Source organism: Acinonyx jubatus, chromosome B2 (assembly GCF_027475565.1).
Source record: "Acinonyx jubatus isolate Ajub_Pintada_27869175 chromosome B2, VMU_Ajub_asm_v1.0, whole genome shotgun sequence".
NCBI lineage: Eukaryota > Metazoa > Chordata > Mammalia > Carnivora > Felidae > Acinonyx > Acinonyx jubatus.
The window spans coordinates 128489987-128514123 of NC_069385.1; the positions used below are offsets into that span (position 1 = coordinate 128489987).

The 24137-nt window shown below is 47.3% G+C and overlaps 1 protein-coding gene across 6 annotated transcripts in view; it reads left to right on the plus strand.

The window, feature by feature from the left end:
• RREB1 (ras responsive element binding protein 1) overlaps positions 1-24137 on the plus strand; it is a 182399-nt gene that overhangs the window by 93100 nt on the left and 65162 nt on the right. For 5 of the 6 annotated variants that reach the window (XM_027040247.2, XM_027040244.2, XM_027040249.2 and 2 more), the window contains exons 2-4: positions 17442-17556; positions 21062-21185; positions 21819-22031. In XM_027040247.2, coding sequence (XP_026896048.2) covers positions 21861-22031 — 171 coding nt within the window. In that variant the 5' untranslated portion in view covers positions 17442-17556; positions 21062-21185; positions 21819-21860. The remainder of the gene's footprint in view (positions 1-17441; positions 17557-21061; positions 21186-21818; positions 22032-24137) is intronic. The other variant, XM_027040248.2, reaches the window with a different exon arrangement.

The window sequence follows — 24137 nt, forward strand, 5'->3', positions numbered from 1 at the left end:
ATCCTCCCCTGAGCGCCTTCTTATTCCAGAGCACCTCCAGATCATGATCACGTGGTTGTAAATACCTAAGCTGAGAGCCATCCCTCTCCTCTCTTCAGCGCCATTGTCCCTGGCTGTCCCTGGCCACTGGGCCCACAGGGGAGGCCTTTACTTATCTATCTCTGCCTCTGTGCTCCCTCCCACCAGGTCCCTAGGGCCCTTGGGGCCCTGTGCTCCTTAAACCATCAATTCCCCTTTTCTCTTCCTCCTACTCACAGCATATCACCCCCTGTCTGTTTTCTTGAGATTACTAATCAGTAAAATATTTGAGTGCCTACTGTGTGTTCAAGATTAAGATCATCCAACTTCCTTGAGCACCCTGTCAAATGGTTCTTTTCTGTACTCTCTCATCTTCCCAGACTCAGAAGGTTTATGCACCTTCCTTGCTAATGCTTTCACACTTATTTGGACACTACACTCTGCCCCTTCCTAGCAGTCCTTTTTCCTATCTCTGTGGCTTAACCAGGGTGTTCCCGTCCCATCCTGGACCCTCTTTACTCTGACTCCCAGCTCAGTGAGTTCTGGCCTCGCCTCTCTCTGGCCAGCGAATCGCATGTGTGCTCAGAAGCTCTGACCCATAGACTAATCCCATAGTACCCAGACTTCCCCTTCTGATTCCTGTCATTTCTTCACTTTCCAGGTGTCTATAAAAGAGCTTGGCTCTACTGCCTGCTTGGAAACCTTCTTCCCAGTCCCCATTCTAGGGCGGTAGGAAATCTAGCCTGTGGCAGGAGCCCCTTACTCTCTAGCTCCCTCCGTTCCATTGTACATCCAGCCTGCCTCTCTTTGTTCCCGTTTCCAGTCAGACCTCCCTCCCCTGCAGTCCCATTCCATGTTTGAACAAGTTCTCTGAAAACTGACATCATCTTCTCTGCCTACACCGAGCCCGCGGCCCCACCGCCCCAGCTTCCCGCAGCTCGCCCCCCACGCACCCTCTGTCAGCAGGACCTGCTTCCTGGGCTTTTCAGGGTCCCTTCTGTGTATGGGCTCCTTTCAGTCTCTCTTCCACCCCTCCTCCCCCTCCACTTACACCTGCCAGTGTTCTCTCCCTGGACTTCACATTAGTATCGCAAGGACAACACTTCATTCTCTTAACTTCTCATCATCTTTTTTTCTTCTTCTTCTTTCACCCAGGTGGTGAGCTTCTAGAACACCCCCCCCCACACACACACCCCAAGTCTAGTGGCAGAGCCATAGTTACCAGCTGAGGTGACCAACAAATGCATTTTTTATCATCACGAAGTATTTGAGGGCCGCAGGTGGAGTATTGTTTCCTCCAAATCATTGGAAGGGTGACTGCAGCTCCCATTTGTTAATTTTTTCAGACAGGTTTTTTTGTTTTGTTTTGTTTTTGTTTGTTTGTGTTGCTTTGTTTTAACCTCTAACCAACTTAAAGGCCAGAAAAAAATTGGTTTTCACCTTCAAAGGGTACATGAGGAAACAAGGAGCAAGCCAGTCCCCCTGCCCTATACCTTTAATCAGTCGCTTTTCCCACTCCCCTGGCTGTGACTCTTGAATTTTATAGTTGATATAATCCTCCTGTTTATAGCCAATTTATTTTATTTATGCATTGCAATTTAAGGAAGGACTATTTGGTGCATAGAGGGCCTCGGTTTTAATTCTTGGCTTCTATTTAAAAGGCTCACTCATGCCATTACCTTTTGTTAATTGCAAAACAAACATCCTCCCAAGACCACCCTCTATTCTGGGACCCCTTTGAGAGTCCCAGGAATTGCTAGTGTTTGGGCCACATTTACACCTCTACGTGGATCTTACAGAAAACCTCCTCGGTGCCTTTGATGGCCTAGAGGTGGTGGTAATATGCACTCAAAAATCTGTTTTAACCTAATGGTCAGCATCAGGAAACTAACTTGGTTTTAGCAGCTATTCCTGGAATTACTGGGGGAACAAAACAAAACCATGTAAATGCAGTGACATAAATGGAGATCATGATCTCTCCCCCAACCCCCTTTCTGTAGCATGAATTCTGTTCTAACATTGGAACTGTTTACAGTAGGCATTGGAAAATCATTTTGGGGGATTGATTTCACTAACTTTTATTAAGTCACTGCCATGTGTTGGATCCTGTCAGAAGTGAATTATGTGATTGATCATCATCTTCACAAGAAAAAGGAACATTTGAAAATCTGATCAAATTTATGGACTATTACCCAAGAAATTTTACATACAGTTTCAACGGTATGAATCTTCTACTTGCCTGTAGAATGGGGCTTATCAACCTGAGCATATCACTCCTTGATCAGCGCATCCTTACTTAGAGTGCGCTAAAACAGATGCTCACTGTGTGCCAGGTACTGGGCTATAACTAAAGATCTCTAAATTGAGGGAGGGAGGCAGGAGAATGGTTTCATATCTTAAGAAGGAACGCAGTCCAATTATTTTCTTTTTCGTATATTAAAAAATTTTTTTCATATATAAATTTTTTAAATATTCATTTTTGAAGGAGAGAGAGAAGGAGAGCAAGCAGGGGAGGGGCAGAGAGAGGGAGACACAGAAACCGAAGCAGGCTCCAGGCTCTGAGTTGTCAGCACAGAGCCTGATGCACGGGGCTTGAACTCCCAACCTGTGAGGTCATGACCTGAGCCGAAGTCAGATGCTTAACCAGCTGAGCCACCCAGGTGCCCCTGAAAAAAAAAAATTAATTCTAAAAATCAAGTTTGCAGTGATATTATGCTTTCATTTTTTAAAAAAATCAGCATATTCCCGTGACATATATCTCATTTCACATTGCATCTTCCAGACTTTGTCCATTAATACATTATCAAAACGTAGAATGCTTAAGTGTACTATCTTGCTTTTTAAACTTGATCTGATTTTGTAACCATTTTCCCATGTTTGCACACATTGACCTTCATGTTTGAGGTGGAACCAAGTCTGAGCAGGTTTGGGGTAGATGGGGCAGGGTGGTGATGACTCACCTAGAAGAAGTCAGTCTGGCTTAGGAGATGTCCCTCTGTTGTTGGTTTCATGGGTGATTTCCCTTTATACATTGACACTGATAAATACGGGGAAGAATAAAGGCTCATAGCAAAGTTTATTACTTCTGGGATCAGCTCACTCCCCTCTCATGCCTGCAGGTAAAACCATACCAGATCATCTTTATTCCTGCTTTTAGGGCTTAAAAACTTCAGGAAGCAAACAATCTAGTAACCCAAGATTACTGGAGGGAAAAGAAAAAAAAAAAAAAAACTACCATAAACCTATGCTGTCCGGTACAACAGCTGGTAGCCACATGTGGCTATTTAAATTTAAATTAAACTTAAATAAAAATTTAAAATGTAGTTCCTTAGTTACGTTAGTCTCCATTCAAGTGGTCAGTGGCCACGTGTGGTTAGCAGTTGCCATATTGGGTAGCACAGATAGAGGTCATTTTCATCGTTGGAGAACTTTCAACTGGACATCACTGCTCCAGACCCTATCAATTCAATAAAATGCTTTCCCCAGTATCTAACATGCTAGTTTTATATGATAGGCTCTTTGAAAGACAGAGGAGGATGGCTTTTGTTTTTCTCTTGTTTTACATGTGGTACAGTTTTGTGTAGACTTGTAATCTGTGAGTTAAGGCTCTCCAAGCACTTCCCCCAACATCAGCAGCTTATGTCAATGTTCGTTAGCAGGGTCAATTTGACAATGAATACTTCTATTTACATGGCTACACATGTTACGTATTCCGTTCAAACACAAATGTTTCATCTTCCCGTGCCTGGCAGCCCCCTGCCCTCCTTTCCCACCTCCTCCAGAACCTTCTTTTTTCCCCATCTGCTCCCTTTCTGGCCACGGACGTTTTAGATTTTCTTTCGAGCGGAACTTTTCTCTTCATCCTGCTTACTAGCCAGTCCCTTCCTGCTGCATTCTCTTTATTCTCTCCCGAACTGGGAATTTTTTCTGCATCTCTGTGGCCAGCGCAGGAAGCCCAACCTCTCCCTCACCCACAGCCTCACAACAATGTCAGTCCCTTGGTGACGTCTTCCTGGATCCCTGTGCTCCTCCCCTCTGTCTCTTAGACTGTATTGCAGTGGACTCCTAACTGGGTTATGTGCCTCTCATCGTCCCTTTCCTAAAATGCTGCCAAGAAGTTTTAAAAATATCGATCTGATTATTTCATCTCAGGATTTTTTTTTTTAAAGGAAGGGGAATAGACCGTTAGTGGGTTTCCATAGTTATGAGATGAAGTTCATCCCCCTCGGATGGAACCTTGACGCCAGCATAGTCTTGCCACTGCATCTTTGCCCTCTGCCCTACTCCACTCTCCCTCTTCCAGCAACGCACTGGTATAGTGTGATGGCTCCCAAGGGTTTTATTTTCAGGGGCTAGAAAGCCAAGGCAAAACTTTTGCAGGTAGACACAAGGGATTGTCTTTTCTGTCTCTCTCTCTCTCTCTCTCTTGCCAAGTAAGGGTGTTAATAACCAGTCTCAACCATCTACTGTCTTTATCATCTCATTTTAAAATTGAGGCACCTGACCCTAAGAATGAATTCAGTACTGTGAGTATCTTAGTAAGTCGTGTGGTTTTCATTTGCTCCAGCATGGGTGAAAATGTAGGCGTGTATGGGCCAGTGTTTTTGTGACACCGTGTACCATCCAGACATACCTCTTGAGTCTCCACGCATTTCCTTCTAACTGTTATGCCCTGTCTTCTGAAAGCCAGATCTTTCCTTTAAGCTCAGGTTTGCTTCTGCCCTACTGCCCTCATGCTTGATGACCTACCTCTCGGGAGGCTTGCAGCCCTAAAGTGTTTGGCTCACGATTCATTTTCCCTCGGATTAGAACTTATCTCCATGCGTCTTGTCTATCTCTGCAGCCCAAATGTGAGCCTTTGAGGCCTGGGGCTCTGTCTTAGAGTTCCTGGTGGTTCTCAAATCTAGAACATTAGCAGACTAATGTCTGAGAATGACCACCATCTTCTTTCAGGTTTTCACATTGATACGAAATCTTGCCCTACATCTAGGGCACAAAAACAGTATAGAACATCTTCAACAAGTTAACTCCTTGCAGAGAGAATGCACCTTTTCTGTGTACTGTCCTTAACTTTGACTTGAGTACACTGAAAGCTGCAAGAATGGGGCCTGGAAGTCAAACCCCAGGAAAATGAGGATACCCTTTTTTATTTTTAATGTTTCTTTATTTTTGAGAGAGAAAGAGCATGCACGCAAGTGGGGGAGGGGCAGAGAGAGAGAGGGAGACACAGAATCTGAAGCAGGCTCCAGGCTCTGAACTGTCAGCACAGAGCCCGATACGCGGCTCTAACCCACGAATCACGAGATCATGACCTGAGCCGAAGTCGGATGCTTAACCGACTAAGCCACCCAGGTGCCCTGAGACCCATTTTTTAAAAATGAAACCTGTCTGGTAGCTGAAGCCATCGAAATGACAAGTACAGAGACACTGTGATCGTTCTGAGCCTGGCAACTTTGAATGGATTACTGTGTCCCTTTGTTTTCTCTTTCTCCAAACTGAAAAAAAAAAAAAAAACAACATTTGCCTAATGTGAATAATAGCATTTGACTATAAATTTGGGTTGTACAGGACACATGACTCACACCAGGAGCATGGTACTTTAAAGATCTTCATGTAAGATAGAACTGGAATTACTTTGCATATCTGTCTTCCAGACTGGATTCCCTTTAGAAGAATCTCGGCTGGTAGGGTTAAAATTAAAAAAAAGTTATCACAATTAGTAGTTTCTTGTGGGTGAAGCCTTAAAAGGATTATTCTTGTCTTGGCCAATGCATAACATTAGGGGTTAATTCCAAGTAATCAAAAGACAGTGGGGTTTTTTCCCTACATCTCTGTCTTTCCTGCAAACAGCAGTTTTACTATAGTCAGGTAGCAAACTGTTGTATAATCTGTTAGTCCTTTTCTCTCCCTGCCATCCACCCCCACCCCCACCCCCACCCCCACTCCCCAGCCCTTAGGAAAACTCTGTTTCCAGATTGGGAACATGCCAGGATGTCACTGGCCTCTAATAGAGTTTATGGAAAAGTGTCAGTTACAATTCCAAATCTGTTAAGTAACCGGGGCCACTCTCTTGAGGTATATTTTGACTTCTGCGTTCTAGTTGTGGGGCCGGCAGAGTATGAAATTGGGTTTGTGTGAACATGTGTGTGCCTGGGTGTAGTGGACTACGTTTTCTTTCCAGAATCATAATGAAGCATCTTAAAGGGCTCTGAGAACGTTTCCTCGGGCATATTCAGTGAGCAAGGTAGATGCCGTTGTTTCGCAAGTTTTTGCTTTTCTTTGTCTGTACCGGTTGTTCTGACTTCATGGCTGGGAGGAAATTGAGGACGTTGAAGAGTGCCTGCTGTTTGGCTTGTGGTGCTGAACCGGTTAGCTAGCTCCTGTTCTCAGATGGGCCAACAACAGGGCCAAGCCCCACAGCGGTGGGAGAGGGGACACGCAGAATGCAACCTCCTGGATTTTGCATGGGGACAGCATGGCTGATCTGGTCTGCACACTCTTGTGTATTGTCTGGGCCTTGTAAAGGGAGATCCTAAAAATACCGGCCCCATCTTAGAGTGATGGCATAGAAATTTGTGTTGCAAATTTAATGTACAGCCTGGCTTCTGTCGCTCATTTGCCACCGTAACTCTCCATGGCCTTGCTTACTGTCGTCGCACCACCGTGTTCCCTGCTCCTCCCCCAGGCCTCTTACCTCGGAGATTGTGAGGGGCTAAGGGGTACTTAGGCAAGGAAGTTTTTCTTTGTCTTTTCTTTTTTTTTTTTTTTTTGTTGACTTTGTAAAGATTTTCTCTATACTCCAGGAACTCTGGTGGGCTGTTTTGAACATCTGATCTTATCATCCTCTGAACCCATTAACCTCACATATGCTGGTGTGAGGCCAAGAGAATGAACTCCTGGTCTTGAATGGCAGGGAGGCAGTGTCCTCTGTACTCTGGTGGGTGAACTCCTTCTGGTTCCCGTAAGTGGCAAACGGCCCCACAACTGCCTTGATCTGCTATGAAATGGGACTTTGCTGCCATTGCCAATCCTGGATGTTCACAGGGATGTTCATAGTGTTCAGCAGCAGGTGAAAGTCCTTTTGAGCCCGGACCTAGGCATCCCAGCAGAGTTGAGTCGCATACAGAGTTAAGCCTGGAAGGACATCAGAGGTCATGGCCTGCCTTCTACACACGAAGGATCCAGTGTATTCCAGGCTTATGCAAGGAAGCACATGACATACAGATTGCTCTGGGTTCCAGTGGCTCAAGAATGGTATTAAATGCCACTGCATTATTATGATAATGACAGTGTTAACTCAGAGTTTAACTTGAGCTACCCTAAGTATCTTCTGGGGCTTCCGTACTTTGATGAAGTCAGCTCATATTTGCTGCCGACAAAAGGCAACTACATACGTGAGCCTGGAAAGTGAGTCCTCTTTCTTGGAAGCATCAAGCCGCTCCCACACGGAGGGACAGGGAGTCCTGGTACATTGGACTTGGAGGCTTTTAAAGTTGGAGCTGAAATGGATGCTGGGTAGGTGTTGCTCAGGCATTGTTCCAAGGTTCTGGAGGCCAGTAATACTTTAAACAAGTCAAACAGCCCCTCGAAGGGAGCTGCAGGAAATCCAGTCCTTGGCCTCATGTTGTTGCATGGTCAGCGGGAGATAAAAGGACGGACTGTTGGAGGCGAGGCCCCTCCTATCACTGGATGGCAAACTGTTAAGGGAAGATAAAAGGAAAAGAGTAGGGATGTTCTTTTTGAACAACGAGAGGGTGCCTTTATCACAGGCATTCAAGTAAAATGAAGGGGGTGAGCAAGAGAGCGTCAGCTTTATGATTGCAAGCGGGCTGAAGAACTCTGAGAAGCAGGACGTGGTTTCACAGCATCCTAAAACCATTTTGTGTCAGAGTATTAGTGGAGGCCAGTCTTTTTTCAACTGATATCCCCATTTGCCTGGGGACGTTTGTATTCCATACTGCTTAAGTTAAATGGGCCTGAGCCAGGCCCTCTAAACTTTGTGCTCCAGAAGTTTTCCCTGCAGGGGTGTCTGACCCCTGGAGACCCGGTGGAAGCATCAGGCCGTCCTTGGGCCGAGCAGAAGAGCCCCGCAAGGCTGTGTGTTCCCTGTGCCGCTGGCGAGGTGCACAGGCCAGCGCCGTTTGCTTTCTCAGTGACGTGTCTCCTCTTAGGCTCACTTCTGGTGCCGGCCCAATGCTCACTCAACTGGTGATCTCCCCTTTGAGATCGTCCTTTCTGTTCTTTGTCACTTAGGAAGGAAGTCTAGGGGCTTGCAAAAGGTTCTTAAGGGTCAGGGTGGGGCTTTTAGTGTGAACCCACACTGAGGAGCCTGGGCCTGGCCAGTGCCCTGTGGGTGCTCAGTCACAGAGACGAACCGCGTGCTTTGGGCAACTCTATCCTTGTTTCGGACCCTGCTGGGCTGTTGAGAGCCGGGCCCTTTGTGTTGGTGCCACAGCAGCGCAATTAGACACCCTCCGGAGTCCAGGAGTGCAGTTGTCGGGAACTAATCACCCTCCTGGCAGGTCAGGGCAGAAACAGCCAGGAGGGCCCGTATGCCTCAGACTTCCTCCAGGACTGTGCTAATCTCCCTTCCTTCCGAGGTGCCTCTCTGTTGGTTGGCTCCTTAGTGCTGGGGCTGGGGGACCGGCCCCACGTGGCACCTTCCTCCCCAGTGCCTCATCCTGCCCTGGAAATAAGCTTTTGGTTTGGGCTCAGTGGACTTTAAGAAAAACCATGTGCTTGCTAATGTTTTTGATTGGTCGACTTGTGATAAACACTTACCAGCCTCTTATATCTCAGAGTATTTGTTTTTCTTCATAATTTCTTAGAGGCAAAACAGAGGGAGAAAGGTCACCCATTAGAGGGCATAGAGGGCAGGCCCACAGAGCTCCTGGTAGTTTGGGCATGGTTGCTTCACCCAGCAGTCATTCTCAGCTGACGGTTTGTAATGTCTGATCACCCACTGTGAAATTTTGACCACAGCTGACCACTTTTCCAATGGGCAAGGGAAGAAGTGATCTCCTCCCTCTGCCTTCTCTGAGCCGTTAGGGTGGGTAGAAGCAGTTCGAACAACACTTTCTGTCTCCCATGAACTAATTTGGGTTTTATAAGGGATGTCATCTTGAAATGGCCCTAAATCCTGGGAATTTGAAGCCCCGGTCCCTGATTAATCACCTGCCCTAGGAATCCTTAGCTTGCATCCAGCCCCTCAGCAGGGGAAAAGTGGAGACTCCTGTTCCTGCAGCCCCTTTCCCCAAGCATGTCAGAAAGGCCAGTCCTACGACCTCATGGCCTGTTTAAGAGTTGCAGGATATTGCCTAAAACCCTTCTGCAAACGGCCGCTGAACTTTACTCCAGCCTCTCCTCCTCTGAGCTGTAATGTGACTGAAGGCAGCCAGACCCACTTCAGAGGAGAGTCTGGGAGTGACTGGGTGTCGGCTGCAGGACACTCAGGTTCCACAGCTGGGAGGGAAGAGGTGCTCAAGAAGGAAGAGCCAGCCCATCCCGGCGGGAGCCCGCAGCGCCAGCCTGCTTGATTAAGCAAATGCGAAGTTCCCGGGATTTGTGTCAGCCGCAGACTGAAGCTGGAGGGGTTTTATTTCCTGCTCTCCGTGTGACGTTGGCAGTGGCTGCTCTACCCCTTGCTGCTAACGGGATTGCGTTTGTGATGAATTATATCTCCTTGTTCAACATGGGGGCTGGAATGGAAATTTTTCAAGATCCTCCAACTGACCCCTGCCCTCCAAGCATTGGTGGTGCAGGAGGTGAGGCCCACGGATGAATCTAGGAATTGGGGAGACTTGGCCCAGGGGCTAAATGAACTGGAATGTGAGGAGGTAAAGGGCATAACATAGATAGCTGGCATTGACGGGCGCTGTACTGCCTGTTAAGTGTCTTAGTAGATACTCCTTTGACTGATCCTGGTTTTGTGAGAGCAGTATTACTAGCTTCATTTTCCAGATGCGGGCTGAGGCTCAGAGACTTAAAGTCTCTCCATTGGTGGCAAGCTGAGCTTCCAGTCCAAGACATCTTGCGCTCTTGATGCTCTGCTACTGTAATGTATTCTCCTCGTTCCCGCTTCTGGATCTTACAGGATTAGGGAGAAGGGACGGCCCTCTTCGAGGTACAGAATCTGAAAGTCAAAAGGAGGATCTAAATAATTTGGCCTCTCACCCTCTGCAAAACTGAGCTGTGGTGACTCCGCCTCTGCTTGAATACTTCCAGGGACAGCAAGCTCATGACTACATTTCTTGGGGCCTCATTCCATCCATGAGCAGCTCTGGTTGTTCAAGGCTCTGGTAAAAGGATTGTGGGGTCCCAGACCTGCTTCCTGGTGCCTCCCACCCAGATGTTGTTCCTGCCGTGGTGAACACATGAGAGGAGTGTGCCCCCTTTTCCAGAATATCTCCGGTTCCTTCAGCCATTTCTTGGTTTCCCCCTGGCTTGGTTTCCCAGTCCTATAGCTTGCTAATTGCCCTTCTCTGAATGGTTTTTCCATGATCATCTTTGGTGCAGAGGAAGGTACCAGAGAATTTTGGAGTCTGACAACCCCAGGCTAGAATCCCGGCCCTGCCCCTCTAGGAGCTGCTTAATAGCCAGCGAGATAACCTCATCATTGCCTTGTAAGGTTTGGGGAAGGATTAAATATACGTGAAGTACCTCACACACTTTCCAGCCCAGAGTTTATGTCACAAATAGTTAATGCCCCCTAGTTATTGGGGAAGGAGGTACTCTGAAAGACGTGTAATTGGATCTACACCAGACTTCTGATTTAAATCCTGTTTGCTCTTATGGCAGTATTCTTCTTTCTTTAAATTACTCAGCCAAGGTGTGATGTGGAGGCCTCTCCCTGCCCTTTCCTGATAAGCCAGCAGAGCAGATCTTAGGGTGGGGAGGGTGGGGGCTTCTAAATTCAGTTTCCTGCAGGGTGGGGGGAGACATCTTCTGCCTTAGCCCAGAAAAGCCTGCCCTGCCCTGGGGGTAGGTGCCGGCACCCAGTGGGTCATCTGACCCTCTGCCCGGCTGGAGTGCTCCCTCAGTTAGGGCCTCCTGGCAGCCTGCCTCTTCTCTTCACCTGCTTCCTCAGGCAGAGTAGGGAGTCAGTCCTACACGGTTCTGCTAAGTTGGGCAAGATGGTGATGAAATACCAGGTCCTGGTGGCCAGTTTAGGAGAAAAGACTAGCTCACCTGGAGAGAGAGACAGGGCCACGCTCCTCCCCCCCAGAAGGCCAGGGATCTGGGTAACAAATGGCTGCCATGTGGCAGCTGTGACGGCTTCGCGAGTCTGGCAGTAGTTAGATCCTGTCAGTAAGACGTGCTCCCGGGAGAAGAGCTGCGAGGAGTGGAGTCAGCTTCTTCACAGGCTAATTTACTGACAGAAAAGCTTATAAGCCGGACTTTGCCCCATCTCCCCCCTCTGAACAAGCCAGCTGCGCTGTGGAGAGAGAGGTACGGGAAGAAGAGTGGGGTACCACGGATGGTTTTATCTAGCACATACCAGAAAACCTCCCCATCTTCCCAGCAGTTTGTATTTAAATAGTAAATTTGATCTGACTCACGTAGTTAAGTTTGGTAAGCAAGAACCCTGTCTTCCAAGTCAACACTTGCCTCCCTGCTGAAATTGTATGTAATGTAACAATCAAAATGTCCAAGTGATTTTTAGTTTTAAAAGAGAAACTGCTTCCAGCATGGAACCCATCACTCTCCCCGAAGCCGAAGCCGCTCCTTCCCCACACGCTTTACTGAATATTTAAAATGTTCCTGTACCTGAGGACAGTATTCCTTGTGAAAAGTCAGCAGCCTGTGGCATTGCCAGTATCCACGGGGGCACCTGAAACCTGATCAGTAAAGGGCAGCCGCTCTAGGCTGCAGGAATGATCTCTTGGATTTTTCCTTCCCCTTCCGAGGGGAAGAGACATTAAGAGACAAACTGCAGGAGACCATGAGCTAGTTCTGAGGCTGTTATGGTTCTTTAGGATTGCCTTCCCTCAGAGTTCTCCTCCCCGACTGTTCCTTCTCTCCTGCCCCTTGTGGCCCTTGCTGCCACGAGCAGCAGAGAAATTGTGGGGGGAGGGTGCCGTGAGGGGGTCCGGGACCACCAGAAATCCCGGCTGCAGGTTCAACTGTGGAGAACATCCTCCAGTACCCTTTCTGTGAGTGACAGCTTGGCCAGTGCTTTCTGGAGAGACGACTTCGAGGGCCCAGAGCTTCACAGAGGCCAGGCTGAGTGGTTTTGCTTCCCGCACACTGTAGGCCAGCCCTGCCCTGTCTGAAGTTCACATCTGACGTGTCCCTGTTCCTGAGCAGCTAAAATAGGCCCTGCATATTTAATCCCTCCCACACATATACTTTCCTTCCTTCCTTTTTCTTTCCTTCGTTCGTTCGTTCATTATTTCGTTCATTCATTCATTCATTCATTCATTCATTCATAGTGGTGAATACAGCTGAAGTTAAAACTGAGATCTGTCTCCAGTGCTTTGATTTTTGCTCTGGGGCTATGCTAAAACAGTGGCTTCTCCCAAATCTTCACAGAAAGAAAGTTTCCCAGGGAGATCCTTCGTTTTATGTCCCCCCTCTTCCAGAATTCTACGTAAAGTTGAATGCTAGTTTTCAAGGCTGCATCCGAACCCCCCGAGAGCTAACATACAGGTTACAGGATCCATCCCTGGAGGTATTTCTGACATAGTCGTTCTGGCGTGGGGCCCAAGCACCTGTGTTTCTTTCTTCCTTTTGGTCTTATTGCAGTATCCTTGACACACAGCACTGGGTAAGTTTAAGGTGCACAGTGTAATGACCTGATTTTGCATATATTGAGAATCTGCATTTCTAGCAAAGGTCCGGGATGCCGTTGCATGAGGACTACACTTTGGGGTGGCCGGTGCTGGAGGTTTAGTGGTAGTTAACTTCTCACTGACTGGATGAGGCCGAGATTTCCTTCACGTGGTATTCACTTCATTTTTGATCTGTGCGGTTCTGTCTGCTCCCTCTCCCAACTGTCTGTGTTCCTCTTCTCTGGCCCCCTCCCTGCCCTGCTACTTCCCCGCCACAGACACCTTGTTAGAACCCCAGCACCTGAAAGTGTAGACTTCCCCGTCAGAATTCCTCTCGCTCCAGGCCTGCATTCCATTTGCATGGAAGCAGGAGTGACCCAGAGGATACAGATTGCCTCTGAGCTCACATCGCTGGATCAGTTGGATCCAGCCACTTGGACAGACTAGGCTATTTGGGATTTCAGGCAGAGGCTGGTGGCTTCCTTCCAGTTTCCTTCTCCTTCTAGAACACAAGGGTATAGAATGTGGAGGTCCCCCCACCCCCATCCCTTTGCACAGCAAGGGCAGTGGTGAGTGCTTGCAGACCCTTACCCCATGTGGTGAACTTTTCAATCAGAGGTGGAAGTCCAGTCGTGCATCCTCAGAGAGTGGAAGGCAGAGGTGAAGGTGTAAGGTGAGAGCTCCTTGCCCTCCCTAGAAACAGGTAAAAGTGGGAGGCCAGGTGCTGAGCCATCTGGAAGGGCAGAAATGCCCCAGAATATGATTGGGACAAGTCAGAGAATGTGTATCTATTCTCTCAAGCCCTATGCCAGGAATTGCAAATTTTGTCTAAAAGAAGCTCAGTGGAGTTTAGAAACTAGATTTGCCTTGCTCTCCAGCATGATCTTAGGGGCAAGTTGCTTAACCCCCTACACCTGTACAGTGGAACCAGTACTCCTCTGTGTTGCTGGGAGGATTAAATGAGATACTGCACTTAGTGTGTGGCAAGTAGTGTTCAAAACTCATTAGCTGGTGTCATCATCATTAGTAGTATTAGTATTAATATTGCAGAGTTTTATAATAAAAACCCTTGGGGGTTCCCCCAGAGGGAATGAGGGAAGCTTCGTGTGGAAGGTGGCCCCTGCAGGATTGGATTCGGGGAGACATACGTTCTGGAGGAAGAAACTGAATGGAGAGGTAATCATGGAAACTGGGCAAGAAGGCTAGAAGGTAAACTAAGGCCAGAGCCTGGAGAGCTTTGAGTGGCAGGTCAGAAAGTCTGACCACTTCCCACATATATGGTCCTGGGACCTGGGGTACTGCCCTGCCCCCTCCTCCTGACTTTCCTCTCCTAAACTTGGGCTTTGCCAAGCAGTGCATTCTCCACCACCCACCCCATCTCCTCACGCAGTGGGGTGAAGATCCAGAACTGGCAGGTGCAGCCCACGGTGCCCAGTTGTGCCCAGTCTGCTGGAGTGCTCTGTGCCACACTCCAAGGCTTCGTTTGACCAAAGCCCATGCCAGCGAGGGGGCAGGGTGGCCTGCCTGGGTTGCCGCCCTCTCCAAGGCACAGACTGAGCCCTACGCCAAGAAACACATCAACTTCCTGGAACTCAGAGCCGTCATCACAGCTGTGAGCTTTCAGAGCACACGAGAGGCTGTCCTGGTTAGAGGAGACCGTCTTGTCCCTAGGCTTGCAGGCCAAGGAGAACGGGCATTGCCATGGTGCGACATCCAGCCTGGTCTGGTTTTGTCTCCAGCCTAGCTCAGATGGAGGAAAGAATGTTTCCTTCCTGATGGAGCCCATCCTGAGAGAGACGTCCTCACTGCTTCTAGAGCTCCCTTAGAAGCCAGAGCATTTTAGTATCTGAACTCCTTTTCACTCAGACTCTTTGAGACTGTCCTGGATTGGCCCCCACCCGGCCAGCTAGACCGTCCACTAGGCTGTTCCAGTCCACAGATCAACCATCTCAAGTATTGTGGTCCTCTGTAGGCTCAGCGCTGTCCGTGGGCCTCTACTGTCATCCTAGGCATCTAACTTACCCCATCTGTCCTGCGGGCCTTAGGACAGATTTTAGATTTCACTGAAGAATCCTCTGGGTTTTCAGAAGCTGAGAAGGTTTGTTTCTAGACCATCTTCCCTTTTATCTTTCATCTCCCGCTTGCTATCTCTGTTGGACCTGGAGACAGACTCCTTAATCTTTTCTTTCTGGCTTTACATAGCATTGTCCCTTATCTGCTCAGGGGCTGGGGCCTGGGTGCTGGCCTTCCCTGCCCCCTCATCCTCACAGATGGACCTCTGCCCACTCCAAGACATCTTGCTTCCATTGGATCTAGGCAGAGCCCGTGTGGGAATGCAAATCCATAAATTCAGCATCCTCCCTTGGGAGGCCCCGAGACCACCCCTCTAAATTCCCAGCCTGTGCTGCAGTCACTTACCCCTGTGGGAGTCACCTTCTAGAACAGAACCTCTCCTCACTAGGTCTTTTTTTTCCCTTTTTCCTTCTTCTCCCCCCCCCCCCCCCACTTTCCCTGAGGCGATGGTGATAGAGGTAAGGGGTATCTTGAATATTCTTCCAAGAACTGTCCCGTACTTTTCCACTCGCTGAGTTCTGTGAATCCCTCAAGCCTGGTGGAACCCCAGACAAACAGGGTAGTGACTCTTGTTACTCAGCTAGAATTGCAAGACATTCTAAATATTCAAATCCTTTACATCCAAGATCAGAGGATGGAAGTTTCAGGGTCAAGTGTGTTGGCGTTGGCCCTCTCCCACCTTGGTTCCCGGTGTGTATTGAGATTACTCGGTGGACTTTTTAACAGTATCTTTTTTAAATGAGGGAGGGAGGGAGTTCAAATTTTAATGAGAGTCTTAGTTATTATATTGTGAAAGTTTAAATTGCAGAGACTCATCTCTCTGATGTGTGTTTTTAACAATTCTATATGGAACTGTAATTCACTTTACTTATTTGGAGATCGTGGTAGTTTCAAAAACAAAACAAAAAACCAAAAAACCATGGAGGTATTCCTCTTCAGACTTTCTTCCTAATAAAAGTTGCCACGAATGAAGAAATGAATAATAACAGGGAAATTTGGCTTGGTTTTTTGTGTTTTTTTTTTTTTTTTTTTTTTTGCGTGTGTTTTTTTTTTCTTCCACAGTGTTTCATTTCACCCCTAGGCATCTTTAAGTTTGGGTGGGGATGATCTGAAAGGATGTTTTGTTTGTGCATTTCTAAAACCTCATGGGCATTTTAACAAACTTGACTTGATTCAGAGTTTAAAGGAAGGTGGGTTAGATGTCAACTAAAACCAGGATTCTTATCCTGCTTATCCTCAGATGAGTGTCTGGGGCCCCTGAACTCTTGATGCGGAAGGGAAATGTCGAATGTACAGTATGTGCGCTTTCCTGTGGGAAGGTCCATAACTTTTATCACACCCTTCAGGAGGTTCTCATCCCCCAAAACCACTGAGAATTATTGGGGTAGTAAGAAGGATTCCTCGAGACTTACAGGGCCTCTGTCCCATGCAGGGGCTGTCCCTACAGTTACTCCTTATTTCTTGATACTTTCTTCAGAATCCAAAGAACTTTTCAAAAGAGAAGGGGGCAAAGAGAAAAGATGGAGAATCGAAGCAGTGAGGTGGAGGGAGGGTGTTTGTGGCCTCAGGAGCTTCTTGTCATGGGTCGGTGGCCCTTTCTCGCCCCAGCTGACCAGTCCTGCAGGGGGCTTGCCCACCCTAGGTGCTCAGGAACCACAAAGTGAGGAACATTCAAGGTGATAACTAGGCGTATGACAGGATTGAGCACCTTTCTCCAGACACTCCGAAAAGGGATACGAATGAAAAGGTGGGCCGCGCCAGGGTTTCTCGGAAGGGCTTGATTTATGTCCTTCTCGATCTTCTCCCAGTTTTGCACTCCTCCGTTTAGCTGCGGGAAGCCGTTTCCAGAAACCGAGAGAATGTGGCTGAAGGCTGCAGCTCTGGAAATCCTGCATTCCTTTGCTCGCTGACTTTGTAGAGGGCCAGCTTGCTCCCAGGGAAGGGACTTGAGGCCCCTGCACCCCAGAGCAGACTCGCTTAGACTCCCCGAGGAGCCTGTGTCATTTGAAAAGCTTTCTGTATACCCCCTACCGAAAGGAGAAGATACGTGTTTGGTCCTATCTGAACCGTCATGGACACTTCCCCCATCACTCAGGAGAAGATGCACTAATCTGTCCTTTACATTAAGAGACTGTTTGGTTCCATGGTGTTTACTGTCTTCAGCTGTCTTCTTTCCACTCTGCTGCTGATAGCACTTAGTGCTGTCTCGTTCTCCTCTGCCCTTGAAGCTGGCAGCATCAGCATCTGCTCTTAATATGCCACTAAGATGCCCAGAGCTCTGCCTGGGCCAGTGGTCCCAGCTGCCCTCATGTGATATGGCTCCTGACCTGCTGGGGCGTGCTAGGGGGTTCTTGTCTGTCCAAGGCACTCTCGACTCCGGTGGATGCTAGTGGGTACCTCTGGGCAGAATCAGCCTCAGAGCCGGAAGGAAGCTTGCTTCTGCGTGCAGGCGGGGATGGGAAATGTTCTGTTGCCCTTAACTTGTGCCCTCCCGGATCCCCGGGAAAAGGGATCCGGACACAGGATCGTTTCTGCCTGGTCTTGACTCCCTCTTCATGCCACCTTTTCTCATTTTTGCAGGCTGCTCCAACTCTGTACTCCAGAAGTGGTGGCTTTGAGGTGTGACCCTGCCCACGCCTGGGCCAGCGTCTGCTCCTCGGTAAGGAGGGCCAGCTTGATAAGACGAAGAAAACAGGTCAGTTACACTTTATGGACTCCACTTGAGGCCCAGTAATTTCCAGTGTTGTCTTCCTTTCCTTCCCCCTCCCTCCCCACATTCCCTATGGGTTGCCCTTTTTCTTCCCAAGGTCCTCCTGAGGCTTTGACGCAAAACCACAATGAAATTGTAACTTTGAGTTGCGAGCTCTTCTGATCCAGTGGGCCTGAAGTGTAGGATGAGAAATCTCAGAGGGTACCGGGTATTGGTCTCACAGGAAGGAGTATTCAGACAGCAGAGCCCTGCTTCTCCCTCCCCGCTGCCCCCTGTCGCCCAAATTCAGGCAGTTTGTGTTAAAAACTGGAATGCCAGGCCAGTCCACTTGGCCATGTCCATGAAGATGATGACTTCTTTTCTTATCTGTGATTTGGGAACTCCATCTGGGTTCCCAGCTCTCTCTGGTTCCAGTTGGAAGACATTGCCTTAGAATGGGGTTAGTGATTTTTAACTTGTTTATTGTTAGGATTTTATTGGTGGTGGTTATTTGCAGTGGTAGGGCTGATGTGGAGGGTGGCGTCAGGGAGCAAAGGAAAGAATGAAAATATTGAGACTATTAAAATCTGTAAAGAAAAAAATGTGCTTTGTAAATGGACTTCAAGCTGTTCAACTTCTCTTTCATCGCTGAGATCAAATCTCAGAAGGTTTAGGTTTGTTAGTTTGGGTTTTTACCCCAGTATAGCCCAACATCAGGTATAGGTAGGTAGAACTCACTAATAATCCTGGCCGACTGGCCTCTGGGTAAATTAGCGCATAGATGTGCCTTAATGCTAAGGTGGATTTTTTTTTCCCCCATAACCTGGAACAATGAGCTACCTTATTTTATACCAGGACCTTTCCCTTCTTCCCTGCTGCATCCTCTCAAAGGGAGAACTCAAGCATAAGACGCAGGAGCACACTGGAGTAAAAACCTGTGCTAGGTGTGTAAGGCTGGTTTGTGTTGCTTCTGGAACAGCAATTGAGGGATGAGTCCAATGACGGTGCTCTTCTTTTCAAACAGTATAGCTGGGGGGTTCATTTTACTAATTGCACTTTCCAGATTGAGACGAGAAGAGTCTCTATTAAAAAAATAACATTGCTGGGGCACCTGGGTGGCTCAGTCGGTTAAGTGTCCGACTCTTTGATTTTTGGCTCAGGTCATGATCTCACAGTTCATGGGTTTGAGGCCCATGTCGGGCTCTGCACTGAGGGTGAGGAGTCCGCTTGGGATTCTTTCTTTTTTTCTCTCTCTGCCCCTCCCCTGCTCGCACTGTCTCTCCTTCCCTCCCTCCTTCCCTCCCTCCCTCCCTCCCTCCCTCTCTCTCTCTCTCTCTGTCTCAAAATAAATAAACTTTAAAAAATTTATTGAGAAATATGTACATATTGCTACTTACATTTAAACTAGGTAAAGGAAGTAAACACAGGTGATCTTGGTGTCATCACTGAGTAGTGTCAACGCTTTACACTTTATCCCAGAAAAGGAAATAAATGTAGCAAATGTCTTCCTGCCCAGTCAAAATGGGAAATAACAAGTTTGTGTGGCTTTTTTCTTTTCCAGTTGGAATAAGCCTTTGCAACATTCAGCCCTTATGTTGGTTAGTGTGGTGACAATGGCTAGGTATTGTGTATTTAAAACACTTAGGGAGTTTGTAAGAATGTATATTGGATGTTATAATGACTGTAACAAAAATTATCCCTAGTAATCTGGCTCTGTAACATGAATGTATTTTTGTTACTTCTCATGTTGCCCGTTTCTCTCCTCTCCATTTTCTCAGTGAATCGAATGTAATTTTTACAACTTATAAAATTCTACGTTTAGTCCTAGAGGTGTTTACTCTAACCTGTTCCCAGATTTCCATAAATTCTACCACACTTTCCTTTTTTCCTAGTATCAGGACATAAGCAAGATTACCTTCTAAACTCCTCCTATGAATCAGAAAGGTTAACTTTCTTTTTACTAACACAACATAATTACAAAAAACAGTTTCTGGCCAGTTATTTTATAATTTACTATATATTACAAGTATGGGGGAGGGGTTTTAGTATCAAAGGTATCCACATATTTGAATCAAACAGATGATTGTCTACTGATTGATTGCAATACCTCTAGGAACCAATGGTACTTTTAGAGATGCAGGTGTGCCTGTGTATGTATGCACACTTACATGTGTATGTTTGTGTCTCGTGGTTTTCCCAAGAGAGAGAAATCTCCCAAATAAATTTTCAAAGACCGTTAAAATAGGAAGTTTAAAGCACAATTTTGAATGGTCTTCTGGTGGCGAAACCACAGAAGGACTGCAATTTGGCCTTTGCTTTAATTTTGAACATAGCTCTTCTCTCTTTATAGGAAAGATGTGCGGGCTAAGACGAGGTCTGTTGTCTCAAGTTGCATGTTTCTGCAGTTAGTCCTTTTCGTCCCCGTTTGTAAATCCGTTAAGTCCATATCTTCAAAATGGCTGCCCACAAGGAAGGCACGTTTTGTCTTTTGGCTGGAAAAGTACTGTTCCTGAGATTCTCTTTGGCTCTTTTGCTAAGGTTTTAGCTTGAGACTTCTGAGCTGACAACAACGTGGCTTAATAAAGTTATGTCCCCAGGCCCTTCCTGCTCTGCTTGCTGCTGGCTGCATTGGTAGCTCTGGGTGTTACCGTTTGTCATATCCTAGGTCATGTCCCCTCAAGTTGGAGGAGGAAACCACAAGAAATCATGTTCTTTCTGGTGGTGTTCCTGAGCATTCACTTGGCTGCCGAGATGATGAGCTTGATCTTTGACTACAAGTCCAGTAGAGGACATGTGGAATTTATCAAGGCACAGTTAATATAGGTCAGTATAGGATCTGAGGCTTACTGGCAGGGCTTTGGCTCTAGATACAATGAGGGAAGTGACTTACCTGCAGACTTAATCTGAGGCCATATCACAGCCATGGTAAGGCATGTAACTGGATGGCACTTCTCAAAGGAAGGTAACTAGAAAAGGCTGCAGAAGTCAATTTTGCAATGGCCACGAGGTGTGGCGGGTGTTCCGGTTGGTCATGCCGTTCCTGTTACCAGCTTTCTTTGAGGCCTGACCTAATACTACATAGTCTAGTACTAGACTACGAGCCTTTCGTGAATTGCTTTCCTGCCTTATATTCAGTCACTTTTAGGTAGAGGTGGGAGGGGGGTCAAATAGGAGTCTGAATGCTCGTGGGGGACTGGGGTAAAGTATGGAGGGAAATTCAGTGTGTGTGTAGTTAAGAGCTCCAGAAAGTAAAATACCACAAAATCGTTTTGGCTGTTGGGAGTGACGGTGACAGCACTGTAGGGAACATCAGTTAAGGTTGAAAAACAACCACAGAATGTGGTTTTGGAAGAAAGACATGACTTTTAAAATCGCCTCCCTTTTGTTCTCCCTGTATTCTCATGAATATAGTGGCCTAAGATTACAACAAGTAAATAGCATCAGTTTTTTCTTCCCTAAGTGAAAAGGCATTCACTGATTTTTTTTTTTTTTGCCTTTGCTTCCCTTCCAGTGTCAACAAGTGATACAAGAGAAGAAAAAAAAGAAGTGAACACAGACTCATTTCCTACTCCACGTGGATGATAGCTATAGCAAGGGAAAACCTCATAGTATATCAGTTGGGGCAGAAAATGGAGGTAATTGGCAGTGGGGGCTGGGTTTTCCTTCCATCCATCTTCTGGGGTATAGGTACATTACCTACTCATATATTTTAAGAAACGGTCCTTTTTATGTTGATTTGAAGTTTGGTTATAATTCTGAGAGGATTGCCTTCTCAGTTGTCGTGTACAATTTGGGCTCCCCATTAAGAGCACTGAATTACAGCAGTGGAGTTACGTGAGACCTGAAGGTTCTCATCATAAGTTGTTAAGTCTAGAACATTCCTGTAGTAGTAAATGAGCTTGGTTTTTAGGAGGGTGCCAGGCAAATGTCAGCTCCCTGGGCTGACAGAAAGACTCCAGAGCCTTTCCCTGCTCTGTCTAATGAAAGATTAGGAAAGGCCAGGAGACCTGCCTCTGCTAGTTTGGGGGGTTGTGTCAGTACAGATGCACAGAAAGGAAGCGAGGTTATCAGTTAGTCTTTGTTATGACAGTGCTTCATTTAGATGAAAGCTTCAAGTCATTATGGGCACGAGTGTCAGCTTGAACTGAAGAAGCAGGGGGGCCTTCGGTGTTTTGACCTGACTTACGGTCATGGTAGCCATAGCCAGTGCCACCGGGCTCTGACAGGGGCTAAACCAATTGATCACAGCAGCGATTTCCGATTTTCAGTTCTATGGCAGAAGCTTCTTAGAAGCTTAAACCCTTGACCCAATGACGTCAAGTTCGCCCATTGGCTTGGAAGGTTCAGACTTGTCTTCCGTCAACACCATGATGTCAGCAGTAATGAGTGTAGGGAAGGTCGCCGAGAATGGCGGGAGCCCCCAGAGCACCAAGTCCCCCACGAAGCCTCCAGGACCAAATCGGATTGGCAGAAGGAACCAGGTAAGCTCCTGTGCGCTAGCTGGTGACATCTGGTGGCTTCAGTCTATGAGAACGTTGGGTGAAGTTTGTTCCCTTGAGCCCCAGCTTCGTAAGCCAAAACCTCGGACAAGCTCAGAACTAAAGGGACATGCCGAGAGGCTTCAAGAGTGAACTTTTCCGGGCTTATGTCAATTTCCTTTCATGGAAGAAATTTTCTCTGCGGTGGTGTGAGTATTGGTGGAATCCTTATTCTCTGCCCTTTAATTTGATTTGAATGCAAGCTGTCTTCACGTGATGGCCAAGGCAAAGAATTGGACTTACTCCTCTACTGTGATGTAGTTCATTTCCTTACTCACACAGCTGGTTAATTGGGATTTTGAAGCCATCGCCTTGATTTCTTTTTTTAAGTGTCTTCAGATCAGGTAGCAAATAAGTGTTGGTTTTGCTGGATCTCCCATTCAGCTTTCCACCTTTGACAAAGCACAGAATTTGGCTTCAGAGAATGCCACTCATGGGGTGATTTAGTCCTCTTGAGTTTTTAGTGGGCATCAAATCAGGAAGAGTGGGGAAGAATAAGGGGGCGGGCCAGGATTGGAAGGGTTAATTAATGATGTTACAAAGGTCTAAGGCTCCTCCACTGGGAAATAAAACAGATCTTCTAATTAACGTACAAATGGGGCACTTGAGAAAAAGTTGTCACTCTTCTGGTAGCAGTGTGTTCAAGGAAACTCAGGGAGCGAGGCAGGGGGTGTGTGGTGCTCATTTCTTCTCTGAATCCATGTAATCTGAACTGATGACTCCACATTTAATTTTTGTTTTAACTTAATGGGTTTACACCAAATCCTCAGGGGGGAAAGGCAGTCTTCTTAGTTCCTCTCAATGCCAGGGATGGACTGGAAAGTAAACCTGTTGGGCTTTTGTGAATTCATTTCCTTTTTTATTAATAATCCTCAAGTGACTGTCCTTATACAGAATTGTCTGAGCACTATCCATGATGGTTTTCTATAAATTCTTAGAAGTATGTTAATTAAGGCTTTGGCTACTACTTGTCCTCCAGGAAAAGTCGTTCCAGCCTAAAACCCACTCCAGCAGCATAGGAGAAGGGTCTGTTCATTCCCATCTTCCTCACAGCTGAAGACTTAGCAGGGTTCAGTGATGTTTGGAGAGTTGGAGCATTGACACCTTTTTTCTCTCTTTTTTCCTTTGTCTCTGCCTGCCTCTCTTCCCATGGGTACCTGAGAAAATACTCAGCCTGTATGACTGTGGCCTGAGTCGAGACGGAGCGCTAGCTCTGGGAAGAAAAGGTTTATTTCCACTCTCACGTGACTGTCCATCCATCCATCTATCCGTCCATCTCTCCATCCATCCACCCATTTCACAATATATACTTCCAGCCAGGTACTGCACCAGGTAGCAGGCATTTCGGGATGAACGAGATACATACGGTCACCGTCTCCTCATTCTTCTGTGTTCCGCCGGTAGAAAGTGGCATGGGTAGGGACGAGCCCGGCATTTCCCCGACACAGGTAGAGTTGACCGTAGTCCAGGCTCTGGTCCCTGCCCAGTGGTTCAGAGACAGTAGGTAGAACCCTAGACTGTGACCCACAGCACCTCCATCCCTGCATGGTAAATGGAAGTGACTCTGCAGGTGTGGGCAAGCAAATGGGACAGGTGTACCTGAGCCATTTTCCGTCTACCTTCTGTGTCCTCCAGGGTTCCTCAGGGCATGGGCTCAGTGTTCGCAGGGGAGGTAACCTCTGGGCCAGAGGTAACATGGAAAAGACAGCGCATTAAAAACAGCAGAGCGCAGCTGGGGAGAGAGTGGGCATCACCCTTACCTGTGAGCGGGTAGGGAAGGCCGAGAGCGGGAGCCTGGGGAGAAGGCCCATCAGCGCTAGCACCAAGTTCCAGGACAGATTAGCCACAGCCGGACGCCGACACGGGTGCCAAATTGTTTCATTATGGAATGGTTAGTTATCACATTAGCTGCTAATTTTATCTGTCAGCTCAGGAAGTCTGCTTCTTCCACCAGCACAGCCGCAGTAACTGGATTCACAGCAGGGCTGTTCTCTTTGCTGTTGGGTTTGTTTGTGAAAATTAAATCTGAGTCCAGAGGTTTCCTCCTCC